Here is a 20210-nt window from a genome sequence, read left to right on the forward strand (position 1 = left end):
GCATGCATGCATATTCAACATCAAACAGGTATGGATGACTTGTCTAACCACTTAATGCCTAGCACATACCAGCCCATTATTAACAACACAGGGGAAAACCCTTTTGAGACATCAGTTCCAGTTCCCCACTCCTACAGGCAGCAGCATTAAATTGTGTACTGTCAAATTTTATCTTAAGGATATTAGGTCTTGGAATAGTCTTCTAATAAGATCAACAAAGAAGGGAAAAAAAATCCTACCCACTCACAACTCCCTCCCCCCACCATACATGCTTAATTGTTCTAAAAGTTTAAAGTCTCTTAAACCACAAATTGTGCTTAAAGCAATTCTTTCTCCTCTTTGGCATTTAAATTCCTTACATTTTACTACACAGGTGAAGGAAGAGATAACTCCTTGAATTCTACCAGGCTGAAATAGCCAAGCACCCTCTTATCATAAGGTGGAATTTTGTCTGTGGTCATCCCAAACCCACTCTCTAAGTTTTGCTTTGAATTTGTCTGTCCTGGGCAGAGGTAAGTACCTACATTAAAGGAAAGCTCTCACTAGAGCCTTCTATTAATGCTTTCTGTCAGAGAAGCCCTGCACATTGCGGATGACAGGCACAACAGGACAGTTATACTACCACTGATTAATCTATCTCCTTCTAATCTATTTAGTGAGGGACCTTCTTTCCCCACCCCTCCAAGTTTAACTATATGCAAAGGGAGCTTATTACCCCAGCCCTTCAATCCCTTTATATTTTGTCCCTCTGCATCAATAATTCTCCACCCCCAGCAGCATGACAGGAACAGATTTCATTAGTATGCTCAGCTTCCTGACCACAGGCCATTAATAAAGGTATTTAAAAAAGGTGCCTCTGGATATTATTCACTTGTATTTTCTCTTTAGGACCAACAGCTGCTAGACTGCATTTACTGCTGTCCTCTCTTTACATAGTTTTATACGCATTCACACAAGTATTAGAAGTTCTTGCGTGACACCACATCAATCAAATGCTATACTGCAAAGCTAATTTAATTCCTTGTGAAGATTTACATTTTGTTTTTCCCCCCAACAGGAAACAAAAAACCCAAACCCAAACCAACCAAACAAAAAAATCCACCTTCAATAAGGTAACCAAGAATGCTGGTAGATCAGATCAAATTAAGAGCTGTATAGACCCAAGATCACATTTCCTTCTCCTTCGGTAAGCACTGTTCATTAGCCCGCAGCCATGCTGTTCTAGCCACAATTTATTAGATTGGTTTGTTTTGCAAGAGGATACAATCCACCTAAAGCACCATCAGAAATAAACTAGTACCATGAATCTAGGAAACATGCACAGAGCACACAGACACTCCAGTAATGAAATGAAGCAAGGCTGAGCAAGTAAGTTTATTTAGCATTTCACTCATTTCCAGACAGCACAGCAAGATTTGGACAAGATGACACCTTTTACATTTCCTTACAAAATAATTCACTACCTGTAAAACCTAATGAACCTCTGTACAGACTAGACAGAAATCATGCATGTGAACAGTTGATGAACTCCCAGCCATAAACCCTCATGAACTGGGTATAGGTTATATATTTATAGCTTACCTTGGAGAGATCTCATTATTTTGTAACTGTTACACATGGCAGAATGGCTGTGTTAAATTACATATTAACACGTGTCTACATTAACAAATATACTTATTTCAGTATTATTTTCTGGACTTTTACTAAGATTTATTTTGAGCATGGTAAACATGCATCAGATACTACTAATTGTGACCAATTGTGACAGACTCGGGAAGTCGGCTTTCTAGCACTTCACTTTGGTACTCAATTAAGATACAAAATCACGAATGTCCTACTGTTAATGGATTCACCAGTTGTTTATTATGAAATAATAAATTACAAACATGATCCATCAGCTTTGTGCATGCATTTATAATTTTTGTTAAAACAATAGTTTCATATAAAGGTTTAGCTTACTGGGTTGTGGGTGGAGGGGCCACAGGGGAAGGTGTTGCCAAAATTTTGCTTTCTGTCATCATAATCTTTACTTGTAAATAACTGATGACCAGTGTGTGAGACTTCACACACAGCAGCACAAAGTCTGCCAAGAAACACCGTATTTACTTATGCCATGTAGACAAGACACATGCAAACAAGCACAGGTAATAAATATTTAGCATCCGTGCTAAATACCCAGCAGAAACACACTGCTTCCCTGTGCACCCCAAGAGGTCGTGCTATCGTTCCTCACACATGCCAAAGGCTGTTGTCACATTCGTCCTGAGCACAGTTCTGCCTTTGGAGTGACAGCTTTACATCCTCTCTCCATGCAAACTGACACGAATCCTATTTAGCTGTATTAAGATTAAATGAGCTGAGTTGGGAAGGATCCAAATCCAGTCTCAGTCTGAAGCAGACAGAGTGAACAGTGTGTTTTACTAAAATAGCCTCTGCAAAATTCATTTTTTCCATTTACAATAAGGTGGCAGTTAGCCCCACTGAACAGCAGATTAAATAAGAAAAAGGCTTATATTTAAAAAGTATCGACACAGAGTCTCGTCCATAAATCCCAGCCAGTAGGTCACATCTCAGAAATTTTTACAGTACTACTGTCCTTCCCTAGTGGATGGTGGTTTACACCATCCACCTTTGTTATTCACTGACTACTCAGCTAAGAAACAAAGAAAAATCACCATCTCTGAGGGAATGCAAACCTAGCACTGCCAAGCAAAAGAATAAACACAGCTGTATTTTTTTAAGAGATTAAAGAGTTTTTGTACACCTATCCATGGCTTCCAGTGCGACTTAGTCCTAAACCAGGATTTCAGATTATTCTAACCAGGATATTTCAAGAAAGCACTCTAATTAGCAAACACCTAACAAGGCAGAAAGAGATTATTCACACACAACCTTTTATATCCATACTTTATCAATTATATATTTGCTTCCCCAGTTACAGAAGGGCCCTCTCAGTCAGATGTTATTATACACAGCAATATATCACCTCCTACTGATGAAATACAACCAGAGAGACTGAAGATTTATCAGTTCTTCAGACTGAACACAGTTTGGTTTTGGTGTGTTTTTGTCTTTTTTTTTTTTTTTTTTTTTTTTTTTTTTGTTTTTGTTTTTTTTTTTTTTTTTTTTTTTTTTTTTTGTAGGTTTATAGCAACTGCTATATAAGTTAACCAAAATACTTAAAAAAAAAAAAAAGTTCAACTAACTTTAACGTTATGGTGATAAAACATCAATTACTTATTACCACATAGATAAGCTTGTTTGCTCTTATTTCACATTTCATTTAAGTGAGCTAATACTCACATAAGTCCTTCACTGCATTGCATTTTAAGAAATATTGCCTCTATTGAAAATAGATCGTAACAACAATCTGTTCTGATTATGCTCTTCAAAAGTTCAAAAGTGCGTCTGCTCCAACGACTTCTCAAAGCTCCGCATCAGGCAGTTGGCTCCCCAAGGGAATTACCGTCTCTAACCGGCACAGTAGCAGCAGACTTTAAAATAAAACAAACAAACAAAAAAAAACCCACTAGAAGGTCGGGGGGGAGAGAGGCGGTGAGGAGGTGGTGGTGTCAAGAGAAAGGAGGGATAAAAAAGACCGTTCAAATTTAAAAAAAAAAAAAAAATCCAACCAATAAAGGAAACAGGTCTTCGATAACGACTGGTAAAGACCAGTGTGGAGAACTTTTATTAAGAGTCCCTAGCATTTCGTTTTTAGATCGCAAAACAAGGCGGGAACAAGGTTTTTGCTATGTTTACAGATGCATACATGCTTCCTGTAGATAAATGCATAGGCCACAAGCATACTAAATGGCAGCCGGCGCAGTTGTATCATTTCTCGTTAAGCGGGAGCGTGATGAAACCTCTTCTTTCGAGAGTTACTCGGGAGCTCTGTGCATGTCTAGCACGGAAGCGCTACACAAGACGGAGCAAATCCACCGCCTGATCTCTGGAGCACAGAGACCCGGGGCTCCGTGCTCCCCTTCCCGGCGGCGGGACGGCGAGGAGATCCTCCAGCCCACCCGAGGCGCCTCCGTCCTGCCCGCGGCCCCGCGCCCGCAGGCAGCCGCCCTAGCGATCCCTGCCGCTCCAAGCAGCCGCTGATGTGGCTCCCGAGCGGGGTGCCCGCCGCTCCCTCCCGGCGCCGCGCACAACTTCCCCGGGCGCTCCAGTCCAAACGCCCCGTCCAGTCGCGGGGAGCAGGGACCGGGACTCAGCCCTTCCAGCCCGGCAAAAGCCAGCGCCGCGACACCCGGAGGCGACCGCCCCGCCGAGCGCCCGGCCTCGGGCAAGCCCCCGACGCCCAGCGCCGGGCGGCCCCGGTGCGGCCCCGCGGAGCGCCTCCCTCCCACCGCGCCCCACTCACCGGCTTCGGCATTTTGAGGGCTGCTGTTTCTTCTGCTACTCCCGACACAAACGTTCATGCAGCGCCTGCCTCGCCTCTGCCGAGCGCCCCGTGCGGAGGAGGTGGAGGAGGAAGGAGCCGCTCCCGGCCACGGCGGCAGCGCAGCCCGCGAGTGCGGCGCCGGCCGCCCGGCGGCGGGTTAAGTACGGCAGGTGGGGCCCGGCGGTGACTCACCGCCGCCGGCCATTGCCCGCCGCTCCCCCCGGCGCCTGCCGAGCGCGGCACCGGCCTCGCCCAACCGCGGGGCACCCCCGCCGGCTTCCCTTCGACGTCCCCGGCGCGCAGGGAGCACCGCGGCCCGGAGCCTCAGCAGCCCCCGAGCCCCTCGCCGTGAGGGACGGGCGGGCGGGCGGGCGGGCGACAGACAGGTGCGGGCGCGCGGGGGCGGCACCGGCCCGACCCCGGGCACGGCCGGGCACGCGAGGCCTCGTACGGCCCCTCCGCGCACGGCCCGGCCCCGCGGCAGACCCCCGGCCCGGCCCTGCTCTGCTCTGCCCGGCCCTGCTCTGCCCGGCCCTGCTCTGCTCTGCCCGCCGCGTCTGCACCTGCCGGGGCCGCACCGGGGTCAGCGCTTCCCAAGCCGCTGGATGGCACGGGGAAAGCATCCGGTGCAGGGGTGATGTCTTAGGGGTGGCCTGTAATAGTTGCTGTGTTTCTTGAGTGCGAGGTCAGAAAATATGATTACTTAACAAAACCCAGGCTTGCTTTGTGTAGTAAAGCATATTGTCAGCAAAAGAGAAAATTTGGGAAATCCATCTAAGCTCAGAAACTATAGAGTATACTTCAGGTGGTTCTGACTTTTCATAAAACCCTAAAAAGTTCATGCAAGTAGCGTAACAATTGACGAACATACACAGATAACGAAGTTTGTGTCTCTGTCCCTTGTTCTTTCTCCCTCCTCACCCATGAGTGTAATGCACTTCCATGCATAGTGGCTGCCAGGAGCTGCTGGCCTCCCACTGCATCTCCTTGCTTGGCTGGTCACAAGAGCACATTGATTTACATAGTCATGGGCAACGAACGGCCTGTAGGACACAGCTCTTCCACTGCGCCAGCAATGGCATGTAGTTGAGCTGTGAGATTGAGGAAATTGTGCAGCCTGTCCCCAAGCTGCTGTCTGCAACACCCCAGTGTCTGTTTGGCATAGGACATAGGATGGGGACAGGCAGGCACACAACAAGGAGAATAACACCCACTACATGGAAAATATATAGGGCAGGAGAGAGCCTGGGAAATATCAAGGGATGGTGACAAAAAGGACAACCCAAACAATACAAGTCTTGCTTTGGCAGAGTTCCAAATGGTGTCTTCCCCCAAGCAGCACTTGGTTGTGCCACACTAAAATAAAAGAATCATTACTGTGTCAGGTCTTTGAAAGAAAGGGGAGGGGAGTCGAGTTAGAGGCTGAGGGAATTCATGGTAATATTCCTTTCCTGTTGCATGATCCTCAGAGATTAGAGGCGGCTTTGCCATCAAAACAGAGCCATGGGGGTGGCAGCTTGCAACAGCAGGTGAGAAGAAATAGTCTAAGCTGAACAGCTTCCAAGAAAAGGGCCATGGGATCAAACATCCTTGGGAAACAGATATGGCCTCCATTTTCAGTTGAAACAATTCCACTGAGATTTACTTGGGTCAGGTTAATTCAACAAAATATGCTGACACTCTGTTTGATTGGGTTAATTTAACAAAAATATGATTTGTGAAGACAATTTCTATGCTCTTCTGTTAAGCAATAAGTTTATGGTGGGATTCATGCCTTATTCAGCAGGATGACACTGGAAATGAACCAGACCAAATTATCACAGTGTTTTGGGTAGGCTGCCAAGCACGAGGAACAACTGTTCCAAGTAAGAAGTGCTGTAAGAACCCAGCTTCTGCAGCTCTCACTCAGAACCCTAAGTGACATTCTTAGATATTTTGGGGGGGACAGAAAAGGATAGAGATATTTTCATGCCGTAGTCTTAAAATACAGATTTTGGCTGTGACTGGAAACAGAAAAGTCAAAATTTGTGTGTATGTCTGCATACCCTTGAAACAAAGCATTGCACAGATCTAATGGGAAACCCATTTCCATTCTGGGAGATTTTCATTCCCAAACTCCTTTCCTGTCCATAGCTCAACATGGGCTCAGAGATCATCACCCTGGGGCTTCATGTTGAAGAACCTCCATATCAGAGAGATGTCTCATTTAATACATCATATTTAGTCAGGTAAGTATTTGTTTCCATATGTTAGCTACATATCGAAGCTAAAACCCCTGTTTTTGTTGGGTTTTTGTTGTTTTGGTTTGGTTTTTTTCTAACACTTACCATTGCTTCCTAAACACACAAACCTAGGGGCAAAAGGAATTTAGGTGACTAATAATTAAGTGTGGCAACATACAATCTCTAGGTTCCTGTTTGCCACAGCACACAAACCTGTGCCATTCTTCCACAGTCACCTGCAATACATGGGGAAAGCTAGATACCTCAATGGCATCCATAACTACCAGCTTGCCCAATACCACTCCACCCAAAACCAGCCACTGTGAACATACTGAGCTTACACAGGAAGAATTGTCTTCAGTGGAAGGAACCAGAACAATTGCCAGCTTGGAGTGTGTGTTAGACACCCTTTGCTTCCTTCCTGGGCTTTTGCCTTGTGCTAGGTGTGTTTTCAAACCCTCTTACCTGCAGAGCTCCGTACCTTATAGAAGACTTGGCTAGGTAGGTGTCTTTGTGACAGTACAAAACTCTCTTCTACAGCTGGGTCACTCAGCTCCTTCCTTTTTATTTCTCTCCCCACCTTCCCCCTAAAAGGATGGGAAGGTATATAATGCAAGCTTCTTCTTCCCTTTTATACAGAAGCCTTCTCATCCTTTCCAGACAAAAACCAGTTCCCCTCTGCTCCAGAGTGGGGGTAAAAGCCCTCAGTTCTCTGGATTTCCTGAGAGTGCCCTGAAAATCAGTATATTGAATTTTGAGAGTATGGACACTGTGTATAATACTGTATAATACTGATAAGCATTGTCTAAGAATGCTTAGAGACTGGATCCCCTTTGGAGTGTGTGTGAGGGAACATTGGAGAAGGCATGAAATTGGCACAAAACAATCAACCCACATCAAGCCATCCTGGGGCAGAAGTACAAATATAGAAAAAACAGATACCAATATGCAATCTGGGGACAATTCCACATTAAAACTCTATGGAACTTGGTAACTTCTGGATTTAGGCATTAGCTAAGCAAGAGAGAGCTTTTATGGCCACCCTAACCACATCATCTTCAGTCAGACCTCACAATTAAGGATAAAACCCAAATCAAAATGAAGCCTTTAAGTCACGGGATTAAGATCTGCTCTGATCCAGCACTTACTCTTAACCTGCTTTATTAAGAGGATAGCATTACCGACCATTTACGGGAATTAATAAGGCAGAGGAGGTGACGAAAGAATCCCGATTGCTCAGCAGGTCAGTAGCAGAACCCAGTTTCTGTCTTCTTCCCTGTAACAGTTCCTGTGACTTACTGACCCCTAACCAGACTGTCATCCTCATCAAGCCTGCCTTCCCTGTTTTAGAGAGAAGACCAATTTGATTTTCCTGTTATACTTTAAGCTGTAATAACATTGAAACTTGATGTGGGTCATTTATGAATTCCAAATACTTGCCTGGGTTTGCTCAAGCAAGTCCTATCACAATAAAGTGGCACTTGCTTAACAGGCTTCGTGCCAACCAATTTTTAGTCAACATAAAACTTCCTAAGTCAGATCATCCTGGGACTCGGAAACATGGAATCTTGTGTCCTAAATCCATCATTCTTTATTGCTCTTGCAGAATCAATAGTCTCAAGAACAGACAGACCTAAACTCCCTGTTTCTCTGAATAGAAAGCTTCATCCAGGTTAGGCAAGGCATAGCTGGAAGAGTTTTGCAGATTCTCTGCTGGTTTGTTTGCAGGTTTTTTACTAACAAAAATCTAAAGTAGCTAACTCTGTCCTCCTGACAACTCACAGACTATGCATTTAGTATAGCAGCTAGAAGAAAGGACATTCATTAGAGTAGTTAATGGAAAGGATGCCACATTCTGAGACATATACAGATTTAAGGAGATTTGCTGTCATGTAGGACAGTCAAGAGTCTTTGATTTTCTTTGCGAAGTGGAAGAGCTGTAAAAGGAAAAAAAACCACATGGGATTACTGACAATAGTTTCTCTTTCATTGTGCATTACTGAATAAGCAGCTTATTACCCATTGCACATTCTGAAATTTTGGCATTATAATTCCTGAAATGTCAGACTTCAGGAAGAGTGACCAAGGACGTGGTGAGCTGTAGTTCTGCACTGAGAGCTACTTCCCCACTACCCACACTGAGCTTACTGAAAACCTGACAGAATGAGGTCACAGTGGACCAGCATCTATTGGCAAAGCCTCTTGAGACATTCTCTGGGTTTCTTATGAAGGGGATAAATGGTGTAAAAGAGAGCAAGGCTTGTGCCTCATTTTTGCTTGTTCCTACAAGAAGCTGCTGCCAAGTTCAGTTGCTTGTTGTTCCTACATGAAAAGCTGCTGTTGCCAGGTTCAGTTGTTTGTTGTTTTGCTTTTTTTTTTTTTTTTTTTTTTTTTTTTTTTTTTTTTTTTTTTTTTTTTTTTTTTTTTTTTTTTTGTTTTGTTTGGTTTGGTTTGGTTTGGTTTTTTTCTGCACCAACAAGAGGTTAGGTGCATTCCGGCCTGGAAATAAACCTCATTCAATGATCCAGTGGTCTCATGCTGGGAGATCCTTATCTTTGCCTTCTTAATTGATGATCCTAATAATCAATTTGTCTTCCAGCAGCACCCCCAAGCAGTCCTTGGGATTATTTGACTCTTTGATTGACCATCATGGAGCCCCACAAGGAGAAAAATATATATGATGAAGTTTATGAAGGATTATTTTAAAATGTAAGAAGGAAAAATAATCAGACAAGACTTCAGGCTTTTATCTGGTTTGTTCTTACCCATCATAAAAGGACAGAAAAGCTTAAAGGGAGATTATGTTTCTTCTCAATAAGTTTTAAGAAGTCCCAAACACAGTCTGCTTTCATTTCCCATGAGAGTTGTCTTAGTAACCTCTCTAGTAACACATTCTTCTTCCACAGGAAACTTTCAGGGAGTGATGCGAAGTGTGCAATAAAATCTTCTCTTCAACTGAAACAAAATATAATTTGGCATTTACATTTTGTGTACACTGAGACTGAGAAATTATTTACAATGGATGGGAAAGGCAAGTGGTAGGTAAAATACAGATAAAATATTACTCAAAGCAAAGGCAGGTTTAAACATGAAAGTGACCAGGGAAGGAAAGTCTATGGTAATCATCTTTGTAACTGAAATCCACAATGAATTATTGATTTACCAACAAATAAACAAATAGAAAAAGCACTGAGAGTTTTCTGAGTCTGTTGAATGAGAACAATCATGTCACAAACCATTGTTCAAAAATGTGTGAAATGACGAATGAAGTTCATGACATACTGAATTTGTAGAGATTACACCACATGTGTAAATCCAGCCATGTTTGTCCAAGGCTCAAAGCAAATGGAAACTAGGGCCAACACAGATTTACGTCTTAAAATGAAATTATGATCTTAATGCTTATGATAAGAAAGGAAAGAGGAAGGGAGTTCCCCTGGTTAAGTAATCTCTATTTCACCTTGATATCTTCTTTTGTGCTTTCTATTTGAAATCTGATTAAAAGCAGAGCTGAGTGCCATATACTGCAAATACCTCCTGCACATCCAAGCACTTTCTATGGGACCAGTTCTTTTACTGGATTTTTCTTCTACTTTTTTTTTTTTTCTGGTGTTTGGTTTTGTTGGTTTTTTTTCATTTGGTTGGTTCTGCTTTTTACCATCAAAGTAGAGATATGTTGAGATGGTGCTGACAAAAACTGCATGCCAAATAACATTAACTAATTTAGTCCACGTTCTTTGTAGACAGAGCACAGATCTGTATTTAGAGCAGATGAGAGTGGTAAGGAAGGTGGAGGCAAAACAAATGCCCAGTGGTTGATAGAGAGAAGAATAGTTCATAGTCTATGTACAGTTGTTCTTTTTACTCCAAGTTGTTTTATAATTACATATATTGCTGGCATTTGTATTGCTCTGACTGTGGGAATGAGGATGTAAGAGTTCAAAACCACAAGTAATAAGCTATTTCAAATTAACTAAGAGTGCCCAAACTCAGAATTTCAGGGCTAAGAGTGCAAAGTTCAATGTACAATTTATAGACAGGGTACCTTTTATTTTCCTGCGATATGATACTGACTCATACCTTTTAAGATCAATTTTAAAGTCACATTGTTTGACTTTCAGCATAAACTAAGCTCTTGAGTTTCACCTGGTGATTCTCAAATCCAGTGTGTAACATTAGAAAGGCCTTAAAGCCCAGTCTCAAGACTGAATGGCACTGATTCTACCTCCTGATCAGTTCTCTCCAGAGCCAAGTGCTCTTTTAAAGTGTAAGCTTTGAAAGTCGTTTGCATTGACTGGTACTTGTATTTCTCATTCAATTTCAGAAGCTGCATTATCTATGAGGCAACTCACAGTTAAATACTCAGCAAAAATAAAACAGCTAGCATGGTTCTTGCCTTGGTTAAGTCAGTAATATAAGCTGGGCATTACTGTGCAATTTGGTGACAGACCATTTTCTCATATTTTTCTCTAATTGAAACTGAAAAAATTTTGATGCAGAGGTTACTAGGTAAAGTTCAGAAATCCCAAATATCACTCTAGCCTACTTTGCCATTCAGGACTAGCTCTTTCAGACATCTTCTCATATTTTGACCAGCCTGATTTAAGTGCTCTATGAAACAAGGCTCTCTCCCTTTGAACATTAGAGATCAGGTTTATTATAGTGCAAGACTAGTGAACCTTTTGTAGTGTAAGACTGGTGAAAGACTGCATCTAATAGTGAGAGAAACAGAAAATATGCAATATGGGGGATGCAGTTCATTACTAGTCCATACATTATCTCTCCTGCTCTGCATCACTTGCGTCTGCTGCAGACATGAACATTTCCAAGTGCCATTAGGAGATGAAGTTTGTTCTCCCCTCAGACTGCAGCTTCCCAACAGCAGTGCAGGCTGCACAGGGAGCTCTCAGCACTGAGCAAGGAGAGAATATACTAATGGAGATTCTTCACACAGATAAAGGAGAGTAGTTTTGACCTCAGTGTATCATGAGTAAGACACCAAGCTGGAGTCTGAAGTACAAGTATCCACCTGTCTCTTGGGAAATCCTCTGTTTGCTCTGTGATAACAATAATGCTGAAAACAGGCGGGCACTGATGAAGACGTAAGACCAAGTACAAGGGAGGTACAAGCAGGGTGACATTTCTAAACAAAGTAGAACACTGCCTACTTTCACCAGACCTGAATTTTAACTCTGGTAGTTTGCAAGGGCTTACCTGGAACTGTACCCCAATTCAATATTCATTCATGAGAAAAAAATATTTGTGTTTCATAGCAAACAGCTCATATACAATTTACAAATGGCTACATATATCCTTAATTGGTTTTCAACCACCCTGCTAAACACTGAGGGCAAACTAAATCCATTTTATGTCAAGGCTGAAGATACACAGTCACCTTATCTAATCAGCCCCAGCTGCCTTAAAGGCAGTAACTCAGAAACAAAGAGGCTACCAAACCAAATAACTTCTGTGAGGCCTTGCTGGAGGAGAAGGGGATCAGGTTGATTACTGTTCACCTGCCACACTGAGGCATGCAGGTAACCTGAAACAAAGGGAGTTTTCAGTGCTTCCCAATGACACACCTACCCTGTGAAGTAATTACCTCTGACGCATGACACAAAAGATAAACAACAAGTCTTGTAGCATGTTGGCTAGCAACTCACCAAAACACTTTGGAAAATATCAGTGTGCCTCCTTTAAAATACTGGGTGAATTTCACCCGTTTACAGCAGGTAACTCAGGACCTGGGTATTACCTGAGTAGCACTCAGCCTTCAAAATAAAATTGACAAGCTGCCTCAGATGTAACCAGGATGTCAAACAGACTTGATTTGTTCCTAGGAAGAACACAGCTCAGCAGTTCATTTATTTAATAGGCTGGTTATCTCGTACAGGTGGCATGATGAATTCTTTGGTCTCTATTAATAAAAGGGAAATGTCAAGATGAGAGGGGAAAATCTGTCTTATGTAACCTTATGAACACTTTCTGTGCTACGGTTTCATTTTTGTGATGTCTCAGCATTTGCCAACAGCACCTTTGGAGCCTTTTGGAGCTGTTTTTACCTTCAAGTGCTTCCCGTGTGGGAGGAGAAGGGTGAGGTGCTGCTGGACTCCAGAAGTAGGGTGTTGTGTCCCTCCACCTGGTATCAGTTGAGCATGAGGATTAGGTGACTCCAGAGCTGGCACTTCATGAGCCAATTGTTCAGTATGTTTAATTATCTTGGAATGGTAAAAACGTTGTTGCAGCAATCAGAAATGAAGTAGAGTTTCTGTATCCAAGAAGTCAGTTTGCTTTTCCTATCCATGCCATTTGGCCTTATGGACCTTGCTTTTTGGCCTTATGGACTTTGCTTCTGGTAATTTAGTATAAACATATATCCATTAGAAATCTTCATAGTCATACCTTGGATCATCTCCAAAGCCAGGCCCAGTTTGTTCCTGAGTGAGACCAGGAGCACAAGAGCTGGGAACACCTTGTAGTCCTGGATGAACCATATTGTCCCTAAGGCATGCTACGCTGTAACATGTGACATTTTCCTGTGAGAAAGCGTGTTGTCCTTTGTTGTTCTCCCTGGCTGTGTTCTGCCTGCCATGGCAGATGTAGAGGGAGGGGGAAGTACAGCATCAAGCCGTGGCCGCCTTTTGCAGCATTCCGATGCAGGGCCATTGCTGTGAGCACCCAGGCTGCTGTCACAGTAAGGGCCATGCCAGGTATCATGGCCTGTTTGTGACCCAGCGCGTTGAAGCACCGCGACAGACTCACTTCAGAGTGTCTGAGTGCTCTGGATGGAGGGATGCAAGTGGCTTCTTGCCTGCCACCCATAGGGAATGTGGTCTTTGAGCCCTGTTTGCAAAAGCCTGCAAGAAGGGCTCAGCTGTCTCCATGTCTACATGGCAGTCCAGACCTGTTTCCCTGGTTTCCCTGCCCAGCCCTGCATGGCTGCTCTGCCAGGCAGGACAGCAGCACAGAATGGGAAAGCTGAGGGTTCTGGCCAGTGGCCTGGTTTCCCTTTACCTGTTTGACATGGTGAGGCAGGAAAAAAAAACAAAAGGGCCTTAGAGATGACAGCAAAACAGGGTGTGCATGTAGAGCTGATTCACAGGGTGGAGAAACAGCTGGACACACTGGCAAAGCAAGACACTGGTCTCACAGGTGGAGACTCTCCGTAGAGAAAATGTGCCCGGGAGGGTTCAGGGACCTCCTGGAGAGCTGCACGGAAGGTGCTCCCAGAAATTCACGTGGACAGGGCTAAACGAAAGCACATCACACACTTTATTTCTCTCCAAGTGCAATCATCTCTAGCAACACACAATTTCTTCCCTTTGTGTTTGAAGTTATGGGAACTCTCCTGATCCCACAGGCAAGAAATCTAACAGCAAGGAATAATCTTCTAATGTATTATCTTTCCAGATATCTAAATGTACTCCTTCTCTGCATTCCTCTCAATGCCCTCTACCCCTGTCGCCTGAAATAACTGCTCACTCATCACTAAAGTTTAGCCATGCTGTGCTGTACAAATCCAGAGAGATAAGAAACAATATTCTTTAGATAACAGCACAGAATATTGCACAATGTTCTTTCTTGTCTCAGAGTTCAGTCTGCACCCTTAGTTAAAAAAAAAAAAAAGAATGCTAAAGCAAAACACCAACCCCTCTTTACAGAAATTGCCTTAAAATGCAGTGTGCAATATAGTTAGTGCAATGCTAAGGACATTCAAAATAGTGGTGTTGTTTCAAGTACAATTGTGGCCATCATTTTCCCCATGGTTTCCAATGTGTCGTATTTGAAATGATGTCTTTTTCTGTGCTTCAAGTAGCAATTAAGTATTGTGTTTCAAATGCCACCACACATCAATGGTGAGTAAATAATGGCTTAAATAAGAACTAAAAAAAAAAGGTTTGTTTGCTTTTGCAGGTGTTAAATTTCAGCAGAACAATCTAACTCAAACAAAGTCCTAAACAAAAGTTACTGGAATTCCTAACTGACAACCTGAGTTTCATGTTAGACAAGGCAGATAATCAAAATAATCTCTGCTGCCTCTAAAATCTCTAACCACTGATTCTTATTGTGGCTGTAAATTTCTGAGATTGAGTTTTTTAACTTTAGTCAAAACAATTTTGTTTAAATTGCTATTGCATGGGAAAATGATTGCAGAAACTGCACGGGGTTAGAAGATTTATTTTGTAATGACTATCCTTAAAAAAATCCAAGCAGTGAAACTCCCACTGAGAAGTACATGCAAGATTTAAATGTGGATTTAAGTTATTTTCTTGTTGTTTTGGTAACTTGCTTATTTCTCCCTTGAGAAGAAATGTATCTGGTAACCCAATGGATTCAAACTTCCATCCTGAAGCTATCTCAGAATATCAGGAAAAATATTAGGAAAAAGGTAATTGAATAATTTTAGACACAGTAATTAATTCTGCATAACCCTTTTATGGTAAACTCAGCTGCAGTGAAACCCTGCTTGTAGAGAAGAGAATGAAAGCTGGGGGTTATTTGAATGCAAGCTAGTGGTGCCTGTAAGTGAGCCTCTTCCCACAGGACTCAAGCTTGCCATCCTGCCAGAGCCCTTCAGTCAAGACAGTGGGATCAGGCCTGTAACCGAGAGGTTTAGTGGAGAAAATTCCATGACTTCACTATGACAGGCTTCCATGGTAATTCTTAATTGGTTACTTTAGATTAGCCTCTCAGCCAACCCTTGTTAATGTAAAATGATAACACTGAACTGTGCTCATGGTTTAAGTATAATCCAAAGACCTGCATGAAGTGCACAGGGACAAAGTCAGAAATTGTTTTGCACTCGTGCAGGGACAGAACTAGGCTGATTCTGTCAAGCCAATCACAGGATCACAGCAATCCAGCTGTTTATGGGCTTTATCAAACACCAGATTGAGACTCCATGTCTGTGCCAGTCATCTGGTACCAGCCTGATTCTGCTACATTTAGCCATGGTGCTATTACCTGATTTCTTATGCAATCTTATTACAACATGAGTAGAGGTGGAAGAGGTGAGTTCTATGTTTCTTAGAAAACTTGAGATGGCACGAATGGAACAAATTAATTGTTCAGCAATTATAAAAATCTGAGGTAATCGGGGAAAATTGAAATGATCCTGGGCAGTACAGCTGTTTGTCTTCAACTCCAACTAAATGCCTACGCCTGTTTTTTGTCCTAGACAGAGACAGAAGAGACATCTTTAAAATAACAGATTGCTTTTAATCTGATATATAAAGTAACGATTCTCAGGCTGGCTCCAGGTGTTCTGGGCTAGAAACAGGCTGCTCTAGGTTGTGTCAGGGCCTTCACTAGAGCATGTGTATGGGGCAGTACATGCAGGATGCAAAAGGGCATGCTACAGCAGTCAGTAAACTTTATATTATCCTAAAAGTATAACAAGTTGGCTTAACTATTCTTCATGCTGTTTTTTTTCATTAATCATTAATATTCAGTTAATACAGCAGTGAGAAGAATGTACCCACAGATCTATCCATAAAGGAAGTAATTTACTGTCTGCTTTACAACGGTGTTGTGTAAACACTTGAGATGCATTGAGTACTGCATTTCTGTGGGAGTAGTGGCACATTTGGGTGAGCAAACACAACACTTAAGAGAAAATCAAGCACTTTCAGTCCAGCCCCAGACTACACTGCTACCAGCCTGCAACAGTGTAAAAATAAATCAATGTTCTAACTAAAAAGACTGAGGAAGTGAAAATTAGCCCAGCTCTTTAAAATTCAATGTTTGTGTTAGTTCCATAGCACTTCCGCTGGTGCAGCTTGAATACAGCATTAGAGAGACCCTGGTCTTACCCCAAACACTCATGGATTTCATTCAGTCAGGGTCAGGCCCAGGATGGGTACTTGAACAGATGAGGCAAGAAAGGAAGACCAGGGGATAATCATTACTTCCCATCATCAGGGTGGTTTCTTACAAATGCCTTAAAATACTCTTCAAATGTAGAAATATTAAAAAAAAAATAAATCTACAACCCCTGTATTGTCCTGTTAACAACTACCTCTGTATGACAAGGCAATCCAGATTCCTCTATTCTTGATCCCTCAAATCACAGTTCAGGTTTCAAATGTCATTATTCAATTGTTTCTTTCTGGACAGATGTAATGCTGTTTCTCACAGTGCAGCTTCACTGCTGAACAGTGAATGGAACTGACTCACATAGAGGATCTGCAGGATCCTCCTTGGATTTGCAGCGTTCCCATGCCTTAACGTGCACATCTAAACTGTCTCTGGGAGCCAGTGGCAAGGCATGTTGTACTTCATGGTGAGGCTACTGACTTCAGCCTTGCTGGCATTCTCCAGGATTCAGTGGAATTACAGGACTTGTTTAACCCTGTGCATGTCCTTTAAAAGGCTTGCTGAACTGGAGCCTGAGTAAAGCCCAGGCCCAGCAGGCATTCCTGTACATGCTCAAGGATAACAGTTGACTAATGTGTTCAGGGAGAGCTGATGGACAACTTATAGTGACTGTGATCTTCAGTACAGCTAATTTACATCCTTAACATTTTTAGAATTTCAGTATGGTGTCTGTACATCAGAAGTCACCGTGGCATATATACTGCCCTGTTTTCTTGCAGACACAGGAGCTTCGAATTCTTACTCTCAACCCTCCTACATTCCAATGCAATTCCTTTCCTTAATGAGCATGCACCCAAAATGACCTCGTGTTCCATTCTGCAAAATGGTGCACTGTTTCCCTGAATGCTGGAGCTCATGTTTTCACGACAAAAGTTGCAATTATTTTTCTGTGCAGCAAGATTTGCAACAAGACAGGCTTTGCAAATATATTTTTGGCTTCTCATTAGGCTGACAAGAATTTGGTCAGCCTGGTAAGAAATCTTTTGCATATGGCAAATTAATTTTATTGAAGCACTCCTTTACATTAGTCTTTTAAAAGAGCCTTCTGAATGCAAAGGCACATACTACTCCTCAGTCTGCCCTTCCCTGTGCTTTACAAATTGTTTATTAATGAGGCAGGTAGAATATGACTTCATGCAATTGATCACAACATTGTGTTAACAACTGTAATACAAAATTAGCTCCTTTCATGACTATAACATCATTTTCAAACTTCCCTCCATCACATGCTGTTCCTTATTTGTTACAGGACATTCTTTGCCATTCTGGAGTCTCAGAAAACTGTGTGCTGTGCACTACACTGCTGACCAAGGCCCTGGCAAGGCAGAAACTGGATCTATCTAATCATTAAGCACTACTCAGCCTTTTCCCCCCACAGTAGATGAGATTCAGTGAGCACAAAACCTCACTGACATTCCCTGATGATACCTTTGATTTGTGGTGGTGGCAAAGCTGCTTGTCTCAGTAACCTACAATTACTACATTTAAGTGATAAAACTCACACAAATCAACATCTCCACTAACAATGCAGTTTCACTATTTTAATGTTGCAGAACTACTTGCATTTTATTTTTGGCAGAGGTTCTGATTTAATTCCCAGTTAAGTCAATGGGAGCTTTGAGAATCCTTCCCTTTGCTTCAGTGATAGGAAATAAGCCCAGCAGTCAAGGTTTATTCTCCAAATATTAGCAGAAATGCTCTGCTTATCATGCAGTTGATACTGTTAGCTCAAAGGCAATAAAATCTTTGCATCCAAACATCAGCTTTTGTTAGATCTTATTGACAGATGGATTTATAAGTTGATAATACAATCTTGAATTTCTTCTTAAACTTTGTTAAATTGAAGCATTTGGGAAGTGTGGATTTTTCCAAAACAGCTCTTTGAGGAACAATACCGAAATTGTGATGCAGTGAACCTTGACTTTCCAGTCATTGTAAAGTGTCATTAAAAGACTATTATAAAACTGGAATCCAGCTTTATTTTTGTTTGGATAAAACAACTGAAGACACATGGACATGGGCAGAGCTAACCAGATATGAGGTAGATCTCTACTAAACCTGCAAACTTAACTTTCTTCTCCCTTCTAAGCTTTTTCCCCGGTAAAGACAACTTAGCAATGGGCTCTGTAAAAGATTCCATGGACTTTCATGTGCTGAGGGCAGGTCCTCAAGCACTGTGAATTTCCTGAAAAGACTCTCATAGACCACCATGGACTCATAATCAAGCTCGCAATGTGAGCATGAAGAAATCCCCCAATTTCAATTTCTAGCAGATATGGGAACAGTGGTGGAAGTGCCCAACTTTGTGAAATGTGTAATTCTATAGTACGCTGTTGTATATGGCTCAATAGTGGTCCCGATGTGGCAGCTTGGGAGCACTTCTAGAATAGTACATGTTAATTCCTGAGTGAACAGCTTTTTGGAAGTAGATTTTCTTTTACTGAAATATTATCAGCAGCTGTTGGGAGGAATGTATTTCCCTTTCTTTCAACAGTGCTTCATACGTAGAACAAACACACATAATTTGTGCCTGTACAAGAATGATACACTTCTAAATATATGGACAAAAGACATAGCCAGGATTGTTCTTTAGACATTACAATGCACTACCAGGCAAACAGTAGCATAATCTTTAGTTTAAACAATTCAGTACACTTGGAAATAACTTTAAAGCCATAACACAAATGGGTTCTGAAACCCTACAACAGGACATGGACAAACAGAAAACAGCTTCTGCAAAGTTTATGTATTGCACTCTACTTGCCAGAAATGTAGTCTAAGTCAGGAGAAGGTGTGAACCAAATTGTTCAAAGTGCAACTAATTGATTATTTACTATAGCTGCTAGTAGACAAGGAATGTAAAATGTCATTCCCTGTCTGCATGCTTAGCATGTGATAGACCTGTGATCTGGCAGAAACTGCCCAGGAGTCCTTTGGCTCAGGATCCAGATTAACACAGATCTTGCCTGGGCAGACAAAATCCCGTGGGCGATGAAGGACTTACACAAATGACTATTTCAGGGTTATGCCAATATTGATGCTTTTCCACCCTGTATTGCTCCAAGAAGGTGCTGGAAGCATTTTTTCTACTGGCTGTAGAAAACTGGGGATTTTGGACACCCAGCTCCATGTGGCTTGATTTCTACATTCTCCTGAGAGTTACACCTAAGAACGTCAGGGATGATGACTCCTGTAAGACTTAAGGAAGGCAATTTGCACAGCTTGTTCTGTCCCATGCTACATTTGCCAAGCCAATAATTGCACCTTTCCTGAAGCGCTGTCTTAGCTGAGCAGTTTGGTGGCCTGGAGAAACTTCCACATTCGTGTAACAATACTGGGCCGTTGGATCGTGACACTACTTACTGTGGAGCTCTTGAACCACATGAAATGGCAATCTGCTCTTTCACCTTTCCCCATGGAGTTTTCTGACCCTCCTTTCATGTGTGCATTGATGTATCCACCAGTCCTACTGGAGATTTGAGGGACTGCAGCTGCCAAAAAATGTATATCCCACCCATCATCACACACTGTCTATATAAATTGAGCATGCAAGTCACACATGGCTTTTATGGGCGAGGTGTTCTGGAGGCTATTTTTGAATGGCACTGAGTCCTGGTAACATTCAGCCCATTTGTTAAATGTTTACAAAGCACTCATGCTATATGAAAAAAAAAATTTCTGCAGTGACCTGAGCCATCAGACCCTGTGCCATCCTGTCATGGAGG

General features: G+C 42.4%; 1 protein-coding gene across 1 annotated transcript in view; it reads right to left on the bottom strand.

The window, feature by feature from the left end:
* The window catches only part of EZR (ezrin), a 37680-nt gene extending 33063 nt beyond the window's left edge, over positions 1 to 4617 (bottom strand). Inside the window, exon 1 of the mRNA XM_041423919.1 lies at positions 4367 to 4617. Within this exon, the coding sequence (XP_041279853.1) occupies positions 4367 to 4378 (12 nt within the window). The 5' untranslated portion in view covers positions 4379 to 4617. The remainder of the gene's footprint in view (positions 1 to 4366) is intronic.
* Positions 4618 to 20210: the final 15593 nt, after the last annotated feature.

Source organism: Onychostruthus taczanowskii, unplaced genomic scaffold (assembly GCF_017590055.1).
Source record: "Onychostruthus taczanowskii isolate IOZ18803 unplaced genomic scaffold, ASM1759005v1 scaffold8, whole genome shotgun sequence".
In the NCBI taxonomy this organism is placed as follows: domain Eukaryota; kingdom Metazoa; phylum Chordata; class Aves; order Passeriformes; family Passeridae; genus Onychostruthus; species Onychostruthus taczanowskii.